We start from the raw sequence: 19,091 nt of genomic DNA on the forward strand, positions 1-19,091 counted from the left end.
CAATTAAATTGAACTCATCTTTATATCTATAGCGCTTTTACAATGTAGATTGTGTCAAAGCAGCTTCACATAAAAGATTATAGTGAACTGAAACTGTGTTAGTTCAGTTTTCAGTGTTTAAGTTCAGTTTAGTTCAGTTCAGTGTGGTTTAATTTTCACTGCTGAAAGTCCAAACACTGAAGAGCAAATCCATCGATGCACAACAATTTTAACCCAATTGGCGAAAGTAAAGGAGAAAAAAAACTCGTGAGAAACCAGGCTCGGTTGGGCCCGACCGTTTCTCCTTTGGCCAAACTTTCCTGTGCAGAGCTGCAGTCTAGACTCCGGAGGCTGGAGAACGCTGCACGTCCATCGTGGAGAAGCTGCAGGTGGGAGAGGTCACCTGCTGGTGTACAGGCTGGCCATTCAGGACCAATGCAAAGACTCAAAATATCAAAAAAAAAAAAAAGAAATCACTGCAGTAGGACAAGCCACTGTGGGCTTTTTTTCTTTATTGTCGCACTGATAGCTTCATCAGATTTGGCGCTTTGGCTATTGGTTCTTCATTTAATATTCATCATGGCTGAAGTCAAACTGCAGGAAAGAGTCTGAAATCTTCTTACTGTTAAAAATTGTCCCGTTAAAAAACAATAAGTTACTGGCAGCATGGTTGCCAGCAAGTTACTGTTAAATTAACAGCATCTTGCTGTTGCTCTGTAAATTAACAGTAAAATACTGGCAGCTGCAGTTGCCAGCAATGTACTGTTATTTTACAGTATGTTGCTGTAAAAATACATGGACCACATTGATACACAATACTCAAGTGAACTCATTTTGTTCACTAAAAGCGACTGTCTCAAATTGGCCAATATGAGTCTATGAAGCAATGTGCTATATATGTTTTTAAGCATATTTATAATAATAACTTATTTTAGTTGATTAGAAAAGTTCAGTTTAGCACAAATGTCTTAAATTTCACAGCGGCACACATGTAAAGCTGGAATTAACAGAGAGATTCTTACTGCATCAGCAACAAAACAGCTGCTATCTTTAAATAAAGAAACATGCAGAATAACATCAGCAGTTCATTGTTCATCTTTGACTTAAACACTGGCTCTACTCTCCTCCACAACGGTGACACACAGAAGAAATTTGCTTCAGATTTTACAGTAAAATCCTGTTTTTTTCTTGATTTTTCTGTAAACTACTGGCAGCTGGGTTGCCAGCAATCTAATGTTTTTTTTACAGTCTACCTCCGTAGTTTAAATTAACTTTATATTATTGTTAAAATACAAGTTTACACTGTGTTTTTACCTCTCACACCTTTAACCCTTTAAACCCCAGAGCAAATACCTCAGTTTTAATTGAACACTTCCAAGTGTCCACACTACTGAGTGTTCACGAAACATGGAGCAAAGCTGAAGTAAAAGAATTAATTAAATGACAAATTAAATCATAATTGAGGATTAGCGATGGACAATTGAAGAAATACTGAAAGGAAAAAACAAGAACGGAATATAAAGTAACAAAAAAAACTACAATTTCAGTCACAGCTTTGTAACGAAATAAAAACACAACAAATGATTAAATCATTAAAATTATCAGCAGATGATTAAATAACACAAACAGAATCACCAGCTACACCTATTCCTAAAACATTCTTCTGCAGAAAAGGTTAACATTTTATGTCACCATCATGGAGAATAGAGTTTGCTTTAGTTGGGCTCTTAGCCCTGACTTATTTAACATTAATTTATTTTGGCTGCTGCAACTTTTAAGAACTTTGTTTAAGAAGCTTTTTTGATATGTCAAGCAAGTCAAAAACCTAAATAAGTTCTGCTGGTGTTCATATTGTTTTTAGCAAGGCATAACCTGTTCTAATTTAATACAATATAATTCACTGCTCCTATCCAATGTTTAATTTATTGTTAAATGTAATATAACATGCTGTAAGTGCCATTGAATTCTGAAAGTTTTTAAGAATATCTTCAAAAAAAAAAAACACTTTGCTCTATGATGTAATTTGCACTCAAAGAGACATCAAGTATCAGCGTATGAACATCAACAATGGTGACAACTAACAAAATTAACAGTTTAACTCACAAACAGGCTACTGAAAGTCTAAACATAAACAACAGCAGAATCAAACGCAAATAAAGAAAACTGACCATTATGTTACATCATTTATTCATGCACCAATGCATGTACTGTGCCACACCCAGCATGCAATGCGGCATGAAACATTTTATTTGTTACCATTGTTGAGGTTCGAGGTCTGATTCATGAGTCCTGATTGTGTCTTTGTCATAAATGAACTGTTTCTGTATGTTATTTCTTAACTCTGTTAAAGAATTAGGTATCTTTCCTGTTTCCATTTCTCATTAATAAATTAATATCTGCAACTAAGAATAAAAAACTATTGCATGAGGCCAGTCATTCAGACCTTTAACACAACATTTATCAGAACAAAACTAGGCATATCTACCTATTGACTTTCCAGCTTTATTGCTATAATGAAAGCGTTTTTTAAACTCTGTGTTATAGTAGCTGGAGAGTCTAAATTATTATGAGTTCAAGGGTGAAGATCCAAACTAAACCAGCCCCTCACTCCATTATGGTGATACAAAAAAAACCTACATTTCTGTTGGTTCTCAATAAGAGTGGTATGGAAGTCAAAGCAGTCATAAGTGTATCTGTTGTTTGTGGAGTTGTTTAATGACCCTCTGCTGAGACTGAAGGTGTTTTATTTTAGTTGATGTTATTTAATGTTGTAACTGACGTCACAGTTTGAGTTTCTTGTCTCTCTTTCCTTCAGTGATTGTGATTATTAACAGCAGGTGTTCATCAGTGTCTGAACTCACTCATTTGTGTTCATTAACTCTGTCAGGTGAACTATATTAGTGAACTAGCGTATGGAATAGTGTACGAGGGCACAATGTGATTTCAAACACAGACTTAAAACATTGAATCTGAGCTCTGTTAACTCACGGTTTTCTGCTGTTGGTAACTTTTTTGAAAACAAAAATGTTACCCAGAATGCACTGTTTTTAACAGAACATTACTGTTTTAGTGAAAAAAAAACATTATTTTACTGTAGAATCTGACCGTTTTTTTAACAGTAATTTTTTTACAGTGTGCCAGAACCTCAACGAAAAATTTGATCGCAAGGGTCATTGAACGGCTGGCGGTGAACATGTCAAACCAACGAAGATATCCATTGAGCGGCAGTTCTGTGGGCGCAAATGCCTTGTTGATGCCAGAGATCAGAGGAGAATGGCCATGGTTCGAGTGGATAAAAAGGCAAAAGTAAATCAAATAACAACCACTCGTTACAACCGAGGTTTGCAGAAGCGCATCTTTGAACGCATAACACGTCCAACCTTGAGGCGGATGGGCTACAGCAGCAGAAGACCACACCGGGTGCCACTCCTGTCAGCTAAGAACAGGAAACTGAGTCTACAATTTGCACAGGCTCACCAAAATTGGACAATAGAAGATTGGAAAAATGTTGCCTGGTCTGATGAGTCTTCATTTCTGCTGCAACATTCGGATGGTAGGGTCAGAATTTGGCATCAACAACATGAAAGCATGGATCCATACTGCCTTGTTTCAACAGTTCAGGCTGGTGGTGGTGGTGGTGGAATAGTGTTGGGGATATTTTCTTGGCACACTTTGGGCTCATTAGTACCAATTAAGCATTGTGTCAACACCACAGCCTTCCGGAGTATTGTTGCTGACCATGTCCATCCCTTTATGAACACAGTGTACCCATCTTCTGATGACTTTTCCAGCAGGATAACGTGCCGTTATCAAGCGCGAATCATCTCAGACTGGTTTCTTGAACATGACAATGAGTTCACTGTACTCAATGTCCTCCACAGTCACCAGAGCTCAATCCAATAGAGCACCTTTGAGATGTGATGGAACGGGAGATTCGCATCATTGCAGTCGACAAATCTGCAGCAACTGCGTGATGCTATCATGTCAATATGGACCAAAATCTCTGAGGAATATTTCCAGTACCTTGTTAAATCTATACCATGAAGGATTAAGGCAGATCTTATGGCAAAAGAGGGTCCAACCCGGTACTAGTGAGGTGTACCTAATAAAGTGGCCGGTGAGTGTATATCATCATATTGCACAGCCCTGCTTGCAAGTCAGTACTTTGCTCCTTTAATGACTCTGCATAAATAATTACTCCCAAAAACCTTCATAAAACCTAATTAAAACATGTGGGCGAACCATCTGAGGCTGTACAGTAACTTATGAAGAAGACTCTCTGTGTTAAATAAGCCCTGCAGTGTGTATATAAAAACCCTGATTCATTAATGGTCATTAACACGACTGAAGCACTTTGGGGTTTTAAGCTGCTGGATAAATTAGGATGTCTTCAAAAGTTAATGAGCACTGGGAAGGAGGGCCACAGTTAGTTTTAGCACAGAAACAGTTGCATCCCACCTTAACTCGATTAATGTTGACCCCGCTCATGCTTCCACTGCGGTCTATGAGGAAGACAAATTCGCCCTGGATGCTGCGCAGGTCAGAGGTGCTGGATCGCAGGTCCGGACAGAAGTTCAGCATCACCACGGGGTTGTGGAGGATGTCTTTATGAAGCCTCTTCCGAATAATGTCCACCTACACACACATATACATATATGAGTCTACGAAACCGTTACTGAAGCCATTACTGAATGCAATAAAGGTAAGAGCTGGTGAATCTCAGTCATAATAATATCTATAAAATATTACAAGAGCTGAAAGTTCAGGATCAGTAGGATCCTGTGAATTTATAATACGTTTTTAGTTTTAATTCTAGTTTCAGTATTTTGGTTTTAATGATTTCTATAAACTAGTGCGCTCCAAAACAGTGACAAAATTCACATTTAGAAGATATAAACCTGAAATAAACACAGTTTGTCACTTCCACCTCAATGAATCATTTTTTTTGATGTCACCTCATACTTCAGTTTCCCATCAAATCTTCTGACCAATCAAATGTTCTCAAGTATATGACATGCCCCGCCCTCTTCAAGATGGTTCTCATTTGCTTTTCATTTGACCTCAACCACTGTCACTGGCAGAGCTATGATAAACCTTTATAAAGAAGACTATTCTGCTGACAAAGGCTGCATTTATTTGATAATAAAATACAGTAAAAACGATTTAAAAATTAATAAATAAAATTTAAAACCTCAGCACCATTATTAGCGGCATGATTAGTAAAGATGCTGGTGTTTTACACAACAGGAATGAAGGGTAAAGTCTAGATCGGATACGTGGCCGGCCGGAAGTGCGATATGCACAATAATGTAGCATCATTTTTTTATAACACTGTATAACAATAATTAATATTTTTACAGTACTGTGACTGTTGGGTTTAGGGTTGGGGTGGCGGTAGGCTTTAAAAAATAAAATTTATTGGATAATTTAATATATAACATAAATAATACTCTGTACAACTACTGTTTTTACCTTATTGTGATGGTTGGGTTTAGGGTTGGGGTTGGGGGTAGACATTAAGAAAACACAACACAATGGAAATTTTATAAATAATACAAATTAGTCTCGTCAACCTCCAACCACAAATGTATCCGATCTAGCAACAACCGGAATGAAGAAAGTGTTTGTCAGGAATGAAGAAAGTCTGGGAAGAAAAAAAGTACAGTGCATTTAATGGGTTGTACAGTGTATCGATTAATTCATTCCTTTATTCATCAGGGGTCGCCACAGCAGAATGAACCGCCAACTTATCCAGCATATGTTTTACACAGAGGACGCCCCTCTAGCTGAAACACCCATACACACTGATTCACACACATACACAACAGCTAATTTAGTTTGTTCAATTCACCTATACCACATGTCTTTGGACTATAGGGGAAACCGGAGCACTTGGAAGAAACCCACACCAACACGGGGAGAACATGCAAACTCCATACAGAAATGCCAACTGACCCAGCTGGGACTTGAACCAGCGACCTTCTTGCTGTGAGGCGAAAACTTAAAAAAGTTATTAAATGGATAAAATGTAGATTATGTAATACAGCAGGACCTTTTTACAGTATGTACTAGGCATGGGACGTTTTCAAGGTATTGGCTTGGAAAAGTCAAGGGTTTAAAACCGCCAAAATCTTCTGTAATATTGTTCCCAAGGAATATGTAAATTTTTTATTTACTTTTTTAATTTTTTTATGACAGCAGTATCTCCAGCAGAAAAAAGATCCAAAGATGCTGTTTAAAATTGTAAAGAAATCTGTGTTTTTGAAACTAATGAAGACAGCAGAAGTCAATTAATCTTTTGAATTATTTAGCCTGACGTGTTTACTGTTCCAAACTATTATAAATCTTTCAAAAAAGAAAGTATATTGTTTTCAAAGAGGATTTTTTTTTTTTTTTTTTTTACCCAGACATTTAAAAAGAATATATTATAGAGCAGTGATACCTCAATACCGTGATACTCTGAAAGCGTGATATTTTTATCCAAGGTTGTCATATCATCAGAATCTTATACCGGCCCATGCCTAGTATGTACAATGGCAAAGATTGTAAATCTATTACTCAGTCTCAATTTTATGTATGGTTTTTCTATAGAAACAAAAAAAGAGCAAAATCATATTCATTTCTTTTTTTAATCAGGGGTCACCACAGCAAAATGAACGGCCAACTATTCCAGCATATGTTTTACACATCGGATGCCCTTCCAGCTGCAACCCAGTACTGGAAAACACCCATACACTCTCATTCACACACATACACTACGGCCAATTTAGCTTATTCAATTCACCTATAGCGCATGTCTTTGAACTGTGGGGGAAACCAAGCACCCGGAGGAAACCCACGCCAACACAAGGAGACTCCACACAGAAATGCCAACTGACCAAGCTGAGACTCGAACCAGCCATAGAAATTAATTTAGTTTTGCCTGTATATGTTTTTTTTTTCCTCAAAGTGCCAAAAAAACTTGTATTTTCAGCTAACTTAAAACAGTTTGGTTAATAATAACCCAACGGTGGGTTGTTTTGGCACTGACCTGTTGTTGTTTTATTATCCCAATAAAATTTTAATTATAACCCAAATAGATGAGTTGTTATGGATGTGATCCAATAAACGTTCAGAGTAATCCAACATAGGGACCTGATATTTTTAATCCTTCTATTGGGTAAAATTATCAACCCAATGTGTTTTTGGGTGTGACAAATTAGGAATTGTCACCAAAAATCATTCCAGTTGCTGAAACACAGCGAAAGTTGTGGCCACATTAAGACTCAATATCACCCCTGAGTGGATGGAAAAATTCTCAACATAACATAAGGGTTAAATTGTTATGGGTAATGGGCTATATTTAACCCAACATTTGGTTAGTCTGTAATTGATCCAAAGCTAATTAGAGTGCAGTCTACTTCAAGTACTTTGACTGAATGAGAGTTGCAAAGACTGCACAAAATTTGCAAGCTCCTCTGAATTTTGAAGCATTTGCTTGGTTTTGGGTTAAATCCAAGCAACCTTCTTGCTGTGAGGTTACAGTGCTAACCACTGAGCCACCGTGTCGCCACAAAATTGTATATTTCTGAAAATTATTTTAAGTATTTTGTATAGTTTAATTCTAAGGTTTTGCAAGATGTTATTCAGACTGTTCCCTATAGCACGTGAATCAAAACAATCAAATTGCATTATGGGACCTTGACGTCTGATAAAAATTAGTTTGTTTTTATATTATGTGTATTTTTATTTATTCAGGATGAACCCTATGGGTTTTCGGTGAGATTCCCCCACAAGTCTGTGACAAACATTTCTTAACAAATTTATTGCTTTCCATAACAAAAACCCAATAAAACACTTCACAAAGTTTGAACCTGAGTGTAGGATGTAAACTGGTCAATTAAAGGTCGAGAGTTCAATGTTTAGGTGAACCTTCAGCAGAAACACAGAGTTCAAAGTACCTGACAAAGCTCGAGAGCTTATAGAAAATGGCAATTAGCCTATTGTGATTGTGACCTGCTGTGAAGAAAGTATTTCAATTCAGTAATGTATTTCAATCACTTCACAGAACCTTTGAATTAGTCAGTCCTTTGTGTCATAAATGATGTCTTTAAAAAAAATCGGCTGTTTCTAAGCCTTTAACTATATGAACTACCTGGCCTGATTTTCATTTCAAAGCCTTTCATTCAGCAATAATCATTCGAAGTTCAGATTGCAATACTGTTTCTTTCAGCGACTTACTTCTTTAATATGAGAAAAAGTACATTTGTTCTTTCAATTCTCCTTTGCTTTTCAACAAGTCTTTCTGATTTTAAAATGAAAAAAAAAATCTCAATTTAATTTCTGTATACTGTCCATAAAGATTTTTGTTAGGTTCTAAAAAATATACTATTCATTCATTCATTCATTCATTTTCTTTCGCTTATTCCCTTTATTTATCAGGGGCCGGCACAGCAGAACGCACTGCCAACTATTCCAGCATCTTCACTGTATGCATATTTATAACAAAACGGAGCCTATAACATAACTGCCTCCTTTCATTGTCATTGAAAAATATGAAACATACCCTCTCTTTTGCTGAATATCAGTCTTAATAATCGATGATGTGCGTTGAGTAATGAAGTTTGCCCTGTGCACTTGCGGTTTTTAAGAAACTTCTTTGGTGCGTCAATCTTGTCAATGCTATTATTCAGAAAGGTAATGATTCGCACTCATCAAGTAATTGCTTCGTACTGTTTTTATTTTTTTTATTACATTCTTCGGGTGATTTAAAAAGACAAACGTTTTGGCACAATGCCTTCCTCTGTGTGATTTGTGTCCCACACCGAGGAAAAGTTTGTGTTTATTGTGTTAAAATTTATTTTTGCTGCTTTTTCAAACTACTTATTTCAAATGAGCTAAATCAACATAATTCATGATTGGGGGGGGGGGGGGGGGGGGGGGGGGCAACTTAATTGTTTTGTGTTCAGTCCACTTAAATTTATAAAAACCATTAAGTTAACTTAATTGTTTTGTGTTGGGCAAACATGAAGGACTGTTGTGTGGAACCCAGGATTGTTTACAGTGTATCATCAGGAGCCATGGAAACTAATTTAGTTTTGCCTGTATATGTTATTTTTTATCAGCTAAGTGCTAAAAAATTGCATTTTCAGCTAACTTAAAACAGTTGGGTTAATAATAACCCAACGGTGGGATGTTTTGGCACCAACCTCTTGTATTTTTAACCCAACAAATTTACATTATAACCCAAATAGATGAGTTGTTATGAATGTGATCCAAGAAAAGTTCAGAGCAACCCAACATAGTGACCTGTTATTTTAATCCTTCTATTGGGTAAAATTTTAACCCAATGCTTTTTTGAGTGTGACAAATTAAGATTTGTCACCAAAAATTATGGAAACATTCCCAACATAACACAAGGCTTAAATTGTTATGAGTTACATTATTTAACCCAACATTTGGTCAGTCCGTATTTGACCCAAGCTGCGTCCCAAATGGCACACTAAACACTTTGCACTTAAGTACTTTGTACTTATGCACTTACACACTCAACAGCATAGTGTATGTAGGTAGAGTCGTCCCAAATGGAACATTAATGGGTTTTTAATAAGCAGAAATTCAAACCGTTTCCCTGATGAAGGTTGCCAAATTAGAGATATAAATGACCAAACTACCAAATAATACCTGCCATAAGTAAACACTTTCACTATCAGGAGGCGGTAAAGGAGATCCTGATTTCACAATCCAAAATAAATAAAGTAATCCAACATGAGCACCCGAAAGCTACACTCCTTCCGCTACGTGAACAAAGCAGCGACCGTTGAGTGCGTGAAGTGTCCATCATTCTTCACTTCATTGTACTGGTTGAATAAGTGCATTATCCGGGTATTTAAAGTGCACTTATTATTTTTAGGGCCATATCATACACCCGCCGCAATAAGGCGCAAGACGTGTTTTCATGACGTGTTGCTAGTTTCAGACCAACGCAACTCAAACTTTCCCGTTTTCTGCCACGTTATTTAAATAGCAAATCCATTTGTGCCACTTTGTGGACTCATGGGTGTTTCGGTCTGGAAAAGAGGTGTGTTAAGGCGCATTGTTGGCGTGTTGCTATTTTGAGGAACTAAAATAGACTGTGCAATAGACCAGTGCAAGTGCAGTGTGCAAACATCAGTTCGCCTACTTCAGTCTACTTCAAGTACTGGCTGAATGAGAGTTGCCAAGAATGTACAAAATTTGAAAGCTCCTCTGAATTTTGCAGTATTTGCTTGATTTTGCGTTAAATTCTGCAATCACAAAATCCTGGAGGGGCTGATACTGTATGTGAGCGAATAAAATATCACAGTAATTCAACTCACTTGAGTAAATGACCAACAGATGCTCTTGTGAATCTGTGAGCCAAGATCTAAATTTTGATCTTTTACAGCTCACAAATTCCCCTCGTGCACAGTGAAGATTTAATTAAAGGAGCACACCTCCCTGAAGTTAACTCTTATTTTGTTTCACTGTAGGTAGAAACACTATGGACTTGGCTGAGGACCTTTGACGGTTTCCATAGAAACCTCTATTCATTGCTGATGATTTTAGGGCTGAATGTTCTCTGCCTCCTGTTGAGGAGCAGCACTCACTTAAGGATGCAATTGAAGCGTTGCGCTGCTGGGAAACATGACATTCCCACTTAATGTAACTGCTTCTTGAAGCCACGATTTTCAAGAATTAGCAAGAGGGTTTTGCATTATGTGGATAATTTAGTAATCTAGTGGATAATCTAGTAAGTAAATCTAAATATGTAAATAAGTAAATCTGAATATGAGCAGCACAACATTCATTCATTTTTCTTCAGCTTAGTCCCTTTATTTATCAGGGTTCGCCACAGCGTAATGAACTGTCAACTTATCAAGCATATGTTTTACGCAGCGGATGCCCTTCCAGCCATAACCCAGCACTGGGAAACATCCATACACACTCACTCTCACACTCACACACACAAACACTACGGTCAATTTAGCTTATTCAATTCACCTATACCGATGTCTTTGGACTGTGGGGGAAACTGGAGCACTCAAAGAAAACCAACTGGCCCAGCCGGGACTCAAACCAGTGACCTTCTTGAGGTGACAGTGCTAACCACTGAGCCACAGTGCCGCCTATTGGATGAAACAAAATCAGAATATTTTATAGCATAGCTGGGGTTGGGATAAATAGGTACTTGACAGAGCTCAGAAATGTAAGTGTGCATTTATAAATCTAAAGAAACTGATACTTTTAATCAGCAAAGAAGCAATAATTGGATCAAATTTACATCAAACAAATTGAAATGATGATGATGATGATGATGATGATTATTATTACTAAAAATAATTTAAAAAATTAATTATTAACATTTAAATGTAATAAATACTTTTATATTGTTATTATTTGTAAAAACTCTTCACACTTGAACTAAATTTGAACCTAAAACAATAAATAAATAAAAAATTGATAAATAAAATAAATAGGCAAAAAAAATTTGTAATATGTCTTTATAGTTTTAGTTATAGTTTTTATTTGATAAGTTAAGTTTTTTATTTAAGTTATTTATTTAATTTAGAAACATTAAAGAAATTCTTATATGAAATAAAATATGTTTACGTTTTAAACGTATATGTTTTTTTATTAATGTTTATTTTAAAGGAACAGTTCACCCACAGATAAAAATTCTGTCAACATTTATTCATCCTCTATACTTGCTCCAAATTTCCATTGTATTGATGTCAAAATGATGTCAATAATCTCTGTGTGAATGTATTATTATTATTATTATTATTATTATTATTATTTTGCATTTAAATGCATTTAAAGAAAAGAAACACAAAGGGCTCTATTTTAACGATCTAGGCGCAAAGTCTAAAGCGTTTTGCACCACGGCGCATGATCTAACAGACTTGTGCTAATTCACTTTAATGAATTATGGGTGTGTTTTGAGCACAATGTGCATTAAACCAATCAGTGTCTCATTTCCCATTTCCTTTAGGAGTCAGTTGCGTCGCACCATGGCACATTTGGTATTTACATGGCAGACTTTGGGCTCTATTTTAATGATGTAGGTGCAAATAAAGCACATGGCGCATGGCGCATTAAGGGCGTGTCCGAATCCACTTTTGCCATTTTAGGGATGGAAAAATACGTTGTGCACCGCACATGATCTAACAAGGTTGAGCTTATCCTCTTAATGAGTTATGGGTGTGTTTTGAGAATAAACCAATAAGAGTCTCATCTCCCATTCCCTTTAAGAGTCAGTTGCGTCACAAACTTTGTAAGTGGAAAAACTGAACGCTTCACTAGCAAAAAAAAAAACAGTTAAACAGACCATTGGCAGCGAGAATAAAGAATGAGCCTCCTCCAATCGGCCTTTACTTTCTCTTTCACTTTCTCTCTTTCATGGATAAAGAAACGGTTGAAACTCACTCCACTCAAGACATCCATTAACCTACATAATTGATTTTGTTTGTTAAGCGCAAAGATTTTTTCAAATCTATTTCTAAATTCAGTTTTTATTTCCGGCAAAGAATAAATGAACTATAATAACGAAGTGAGGTCAAAAAACTGAGTTAGATCCAAACACACCTGCTATGCCCCATATAGTCCAAAACCTGACAGTTGGACAAATCTAAGCTTGTTTTTAATAAAACAAATATAAATATGACTATAATAAATAATACTGCTAATAATAATAACATTATACAAAAGCAAAGTGTCATGAACAAACTGAAAAAAGCCCCCGAGATGAAGAAGGCATAAGGCAGTGGTTTTTATATTCATGTAGAAAAATTTTTTGTAATATTTTTTTCCTTAATTATTTTTTATTTGTAAAGATTTTTCTATATTGCTCTACATCCTGTGTGTATTAAGCAATGTGTACGCGTTTAAGGCGCTTAACTAACTTGCTCTGCACTGGACTTTAGACCTGCTTTCAGCTGGTCTATTATTTTCAGTTCCTCAGTTCCTCAAAATAGCAACGCGTCAACAATGCGCCTTAACACACCTCTTTTCTAGACCGGAACTTCCATGAGTCCACAAAGTGGCACAAATGAATTTACTTTTAAACAACGTGGCGCTAAGCAGGAAAATTACTGTTGCATTGGACGGAAAATAGCAACACATTGGTGAAAACACATCTTGTGCCTTATTGCGCCGGGTGTATGATAGGACCCTTTGTAAGTGGAAAAACTGAAAGCTTTACTAGCGAGAAAACAGTTAAAGAGCCCATATTATGGGTTTTTGAAAATGCCTTTCCATGTAGTGTGTAACATAGCTCTAAGTGAAGTGAAATATCCAGCTAAGGCTTAAATCTGTAAGTGTACAGTGTTTAAAACTATTGATTCATCTATAAAAGAGTCGACTCATAGTGTCATTAGGTGTTTCGTGATGACGCGGCTACGAAACACAAGTAGTTGCGCATGCAAACCCGGGAGATTTGAAACCTGTGGCCCCGCCCACTAACACAGAAAAAAAGCCACACACACACAGACACCGGTCGAATGAAGTCACGCTGTGCAGATGGATATTATCAACAGTCTACCCAAAGATGAAAGCTCAGCATTATAGCCCAGCCTTGAGCAGTTCGAGTGCTTCTGGAAACTACATGCTTACAAAGAACACTTCATCGGCCGTTTGTTAAAGGAAGGATCAGTAAAGACTGTCAGAACAAGGATCAGTGCATCATGAATCAGTTTCTTCCCCCATTTCACAAGTGTAAGTACGTGCGATTAAAACTGTTGCCTCGTTTACTCTAGCTTGCAAATTATGTATTTACTTGTGTTTTGTTACTTGTAACCGTGTGTACTGTATCAGGTTAACTCTTTATATTCTCATATCGCGTGTAAAGCCACGTTGAAAACGCGACGCGTGCCGCTTTGTTTACGGATCATCAGCTGTTCTTACACACATGCAACGGTCAAGTTTCATAATAGTTCAGCTATTCTGGGCATAACTGTGGTCGCGGATATAACGGAGGACGCGGGTGGTGAGGGAGGTGTCGCGGACGCTGTACATCCAGTGACTATTAAGCAATGTGTAAGCGTTTGGACCTGCACAGGCGCATAACGGGCCAGATGGAATCTGCGGACATTTTTTGCTATTTCTGCGGAGAATTTTACAAAAAATCTGCGGATTTCTGCAGAATTATTTTGGGTGTATCATAACTAAAACCTTAATATGTGAAATAAAAAATCATATCTTTTTAACTTGTATTTAATGTTTAAAATGCAAATCCAATTAGATTCACTTTATTTGGTAAACAAAGCAAGTCTCTCATATAATATCTCTACTAAAAGAGATGAAATATTACTTTACAAACTGTATTGTAAATAAATCATGTGAACATTTTCATATTAGTAAATTTTATAACTATAATTAATTTAAAAACTGATTAAATATAGATTTACACACATTTACACAAGTAAATAAACAGAAATAACGATAGGCTAAAAATCTGTGGAAAATCTGCGAAATTCTGAGCGCGCAGATTCTGTGTGGGCCTACGCATAACTAATGCACGCTGCGCTAGACTTTAGTCCAGCTTTTAGATGGTCAATGGTCTATTTCAGTTCCTCAAAATAGCAACGCGCCAACAATGCCCCTTAACACACCATCTTTTTAGACCAGCACACACAAGTTCTCAAAGTGGCGCAGGTGGACTTGTTATTTAAACAATGTGGTGCAAAACGTAAAATGTACTGTTGCGCTGGTCTGAAAATAGCAACAGATGACGCCATACATGTCTTGCGCCTAATTGCGCCGGGTGTATGATAGGGCCCATAGTTTACAACCACCGGAGAGAGTAAATGGTAAATAAATGTTCATTTTTAGGAGAACTATCCCTCTATCACTCTAAAAAGGTTGGTTGTTTGCTAATGGACATTCAATAACAAATAAAATTGAGTTTGAGTAAACAATCTTTGAGTAAACAATCTTTTTGCTATACTTTTCAATTACACACACTCGTTCTACAGAGTAATAATCATGTTTTGCTATTTTTTTTGTCCTTGTATCATCCTTCTCTCTCCTTCAACCTGTTTCAATATTTTACTCACTGTCTTCTCATTACTGCAGTCCTTCTTGGTGGCCTTTATGTAGTCGCTCCGTCCTTTCAGATGCTCATCGTATTCCTCCGCCGTCATGTCTCCGTCTTCAATGAGAACATGCGGCAGATGGGGCTCTATGCAAAGAAATGAAGAATTACTCTCTGTGGAGCATAAAAACCTCTCGGTATAAAGGCACAACAGTGAATGACGAGAACATAAGATGAGTTACATTGTGACCAGACATGTAGGACTCCCACAGCGGTGATATTTCTTAAAAAACAGCAAGTGTATTGAGAACAGACTGCGTTGGCGCCAAGTGGCTCATCAATACGGCTGAACGCTTGCCCTCTTTAACCCTATTCAGCCTGCAAACCTTTCTCATGTTTTCTCATCTGTAACAAAACTAAAATTCTAAAGAACAAGTCCAGCATTATGGATGAGACATTTGCAGTAAAAACTTAAAACATTAATTCACAGAGAAAGTACACTCACTGGCCACTTTATTAGGTATACCTGTCCAACACAAATTTTTAATAAGCCAATCACATGGCAGCAACTCAATGCATTTAGGCATGTAGACAGGGTCAAGACGATCTGCTGCAGTTCAAACCAAGCATCAGAATGGGGAAGAAAGGGGATTTAAGTGACTTTGAACGTGGCATGGTTGTTGGTGCCAGACAGGCTGGTTTGAGTATTTCAGAAACTACTGATCTACTGGGATTTTCACGCACAACCATCTCAAGGGTTTACAGAAAATGGTCTGAAACAGAGAAAATATCCAGGGAGCAGAGAATGACTAGGCTGGTTCGAGCTGATGGAAAGGCAACCGTAATTCAAATAACCACTCGTTACAACCGAGGTATGCAGAAGAGCATTTCTGAATGCACAACACTTCCAACCTCGAGGCGGATGGGCTACAGCATCAGAAGTCCACACCGGATGCCACTCCTGTCAGCTAAGAGCAGGAAACTGAGGCTACAATTCACCCAGGCTCACCAAAATTGGACAATAAAAGATGGGAAAAACGTTGCCTGGTTTGATGAGTCTCGATTTCTGCTATGACATTTGGATGGTAGGGTCAGAACATGAAAGCATGAATCCATCCTGCCTTCTATCAAGGCTTCTATCAAGTTCAGGCTACTGGTGGTGGTAGTGTAATGGTGTGGGGAATAATTTCTTGGCACACTTTTGGTCCATTAGTACCAATTAAGCATTGTGTCAACACCACAGCCTACCTGAGTATTGTTGCTGACCATGTCCATCCCTTTATGGCCACAGTGTACCCAAGTGCAGACTGGGACAGCATTTTCACTCGAGAAAAGTTATTGTAGCTACGGCTGCATACGGTGTTATCGGTGAATAAAGAGCAGGAGGGGATCAGTGAGTGAAGGGGGGGGGGGGCGATCAGTAATTAAAGAGCAGCGGGGATGGGGGGTGGAGAAGGACTTGGGGGAGGTCGGTAACTGAAGAGCGGGGGCATTTGGGGGGGGAGGGGGGTCATTGGTGGGCGGGGGTGTGCTGATTGGTGATCGGCAAGTGAAGGGGGGAGGGGGGGAGGTTGGGTTAGGTGGCAGGCCAGAGTCACGGTGGCAGGCCATATTGACCGTCAGGTCACCGGAAAATGTCCCGGTGCTCCCTATGGCTAGTCTGCTCATTGGTGTACCCATCTTATGATAAGTACTTCCAGCAAGATAATGCGTCGTGTCATAAAGCGTGAATAATCTCAGACTGGTTTCTTGACAATGGCTTCACTGTACTCAAATGGCCTCCACAGTTAATGGATTTGCTCTTCAGTGTTTGGACTTTCAGCAGTGAAAATTAACTGAACTGAACTGAACTAAACTGAACTCTGAAAACTGAACTGACACTGTTTCAATTTACTAGAACTTCTATGTTAAGCTGCTTTGACACAATCCACATTGTAAAAGCGCTATAGAAACAAAGATGAATTGAATTGAATTTAAACAAACATATTTAGTAATGTTCAACTTAATTTGTCTATTTAAAGTCAACTTATTTAAAGTGTTTGCAACAATTTTTAGCACGTTGGTATTGTAGATGTCCATTTTTAATGCACAATATGCTGTTTTTCTAGTGCAAATTACAGCGCAACAATACGGTGCATTTTCATATAAAAATGTCTTTGAGGTTGATCTCCATTTAGAAACTCAGAGATGTGAATTCAGACAGCAATTAAATCACCACATGCCCTTGCTGTTCATCAAAAAAACAGTAGGTAATTCAGCCAGGGGTTTTTATACGAGAGTGGTGAGAGAAAACGTTCTGGATTCTGCTGGAAATAATATCACCAGCGACCCCCTGCAAATGGTGAAAATCCCTTACGACCCCCTGAGAAACAATTACGGTCCGAAAAAAGGGGCTTTTGTCTGGGCTTTCTAATGAATTCAATTGCACAACACTGGCCTCGGGTCACCTTCAGGAGTGAGGCAATCTCATAAGGCATCACCAGATTCATTTATGCCTCAGCGATGGCAGCGATGAAGGTCGAGAGGTATGATGGGGTAGCCGAAGAAATAGAGAGCTTGACTAAACAGTGCTTATAGAGAGAGAGAAATTATTTTATATGGTTGTGGACCTGGGAATGATGTTTTCAATAGCCTCTGATTTGATAAAGTGCCTCTCGTTTGGACACACGGAGAGATTAGCAGTGGCTTGCTCTGGAAGGCAGACTCTATTGTTCTGTTAACACCGGTCAGAGTGGCTGTGATCTTGTTTGTCTGTCTATGTGGGGACCAAAGTGTCCTGATGAATAATGACATTGTTGGGAAGGTCCCGGAAGGAAAATGGCTTCATAAAGGGACTAGAAATGTGTGATGTTTATTTGCCACTATCGGTGGTTGCTAGAGAGATATATGGTTGCTACAGTGTTCTGTAAAGGGCTTTAGAGTTGTTATGGTAACTTAAGTATTTCTCGGTGGTTGCTAGGGATGAGAATCACAAATGCAATTTATGATTCCTTCATCATTCTTTACGGTTTTACCCAGCAGGCTGCTTGATGTCAAAGCAGCATCAATTTGACTTCAATTTTTGATGTGTTGTTTTTTTACGTCAATTGATTATAGGACAGTCCTGCCCTGTATTTGAAGCCGTTAGATTAGTATAGTCAAGCTGATGTCTTTTTGCCATCAAGGTATTTTACATGCATTGTAGTGATACAAAATCCAGTGGAAACGGTAAAATCGGAATTGAAGCTTTCAGATTATTTATTTTGTTGGTCAAATAGGGCATCAATAAGCCGATGTCAGATGTACGTCATGGTTTTGACATCAAATTGATTTGCATTTCTTACATATTTTTATTGACGTCAATGTCAATTTGCTGTCATTTAGACATCAAAGTGCCCACAAACAGGAAAAAGCATGAAATAATAGTGATGGCCAAACACCAACCTTCTGCTCTCCATTGTAAAGCAAATACAGAAGTAACTGAAACTGCAATTCATCTAAATTTTGCTCGTCCTAGCTCCATAATAGAGCAGATTTCTATTGAGCCCATTGTTAAAATGGCCAACTTTACAGCAGAAAAAAGGTGTTTACAGCCTGGTACAAAAACGATTTTGGTTCATATACCTAATATTACCCTTCATTACAACTGTGAGAGGGTGAATTTTTTATAACTCATCCGTTTTGTTTATATTAAGTTATAATAAGTCTGCATGATTAATAGCGTGGCCACTTGAGTGACAGCTAGGTCTCGCTGGTCGCCGTCACTTAACCTCAGCTGATTTCGGCTGATTTGCTGCTGAACTCGGCATACACTTCGTATTTTTGTTTTGTTTTATGTGGCTTCACACAGTCAGTTGCTTTTTGGAATTATTTCATACAATTATCAGATGATATGGCATGCTGTGTGCACTTAATTGTGCTCACAAGCTGTTCATGTGGCCTCCATTTCCCAGGTGAGTGAAATTCGTATACGTATATACTAGGGGTGTCACGAAAACATCATAAGAACAATGCTTAGTGGCTCAATGTATTACAACAGTGTTTTTAAAAGACTAAACACTTTATTGATATACACTGTAAACCCTAATGTTATCTTTACTTA

General features: G+C 37.8%; 1 protein-coding gene across 1 annotated transcript in view; it reads right to left on the reverse strand.

Annotated features, from left to right (window-relative positions):
• The window catches only part of vwa5b1 (von Willebrand factor A domain containing 5B1), a 91,824-nt gene that overhangs the window by 59,975 nt on the left and 12,758 nt on the right, over window positions 1-19,091 (reverse strand). The window contains exons 6-7 of the mRNA XM_056449377.1: window positions 15,033-15,157; window positions 4,438-4,614 (exon numbers count right to left, since the gene is read on the reverse strand). Coding sequence (XP_056305352.1) covers window positions 4,438-4,614; window positions 15,033-15,157 — 302 coding nt within the window. The remainder of the gene's footprint in view (window positions 1-4,437; window positions 4,615-15,032; window positions 15,158-19,091) is intronic.

Source organism: Danio aesculapii, chromosome 23, assembly GCF_903798145.1.
Source record: "Danio aesculapii chromosome 23, fDanAes4.1, whole genome shotgun sequence".
NCBI lineage: Eukaryota > Metazoa > Chordata > Actinopteri > Cypriniformes > Danionidae > Danio > Danio aesculapii.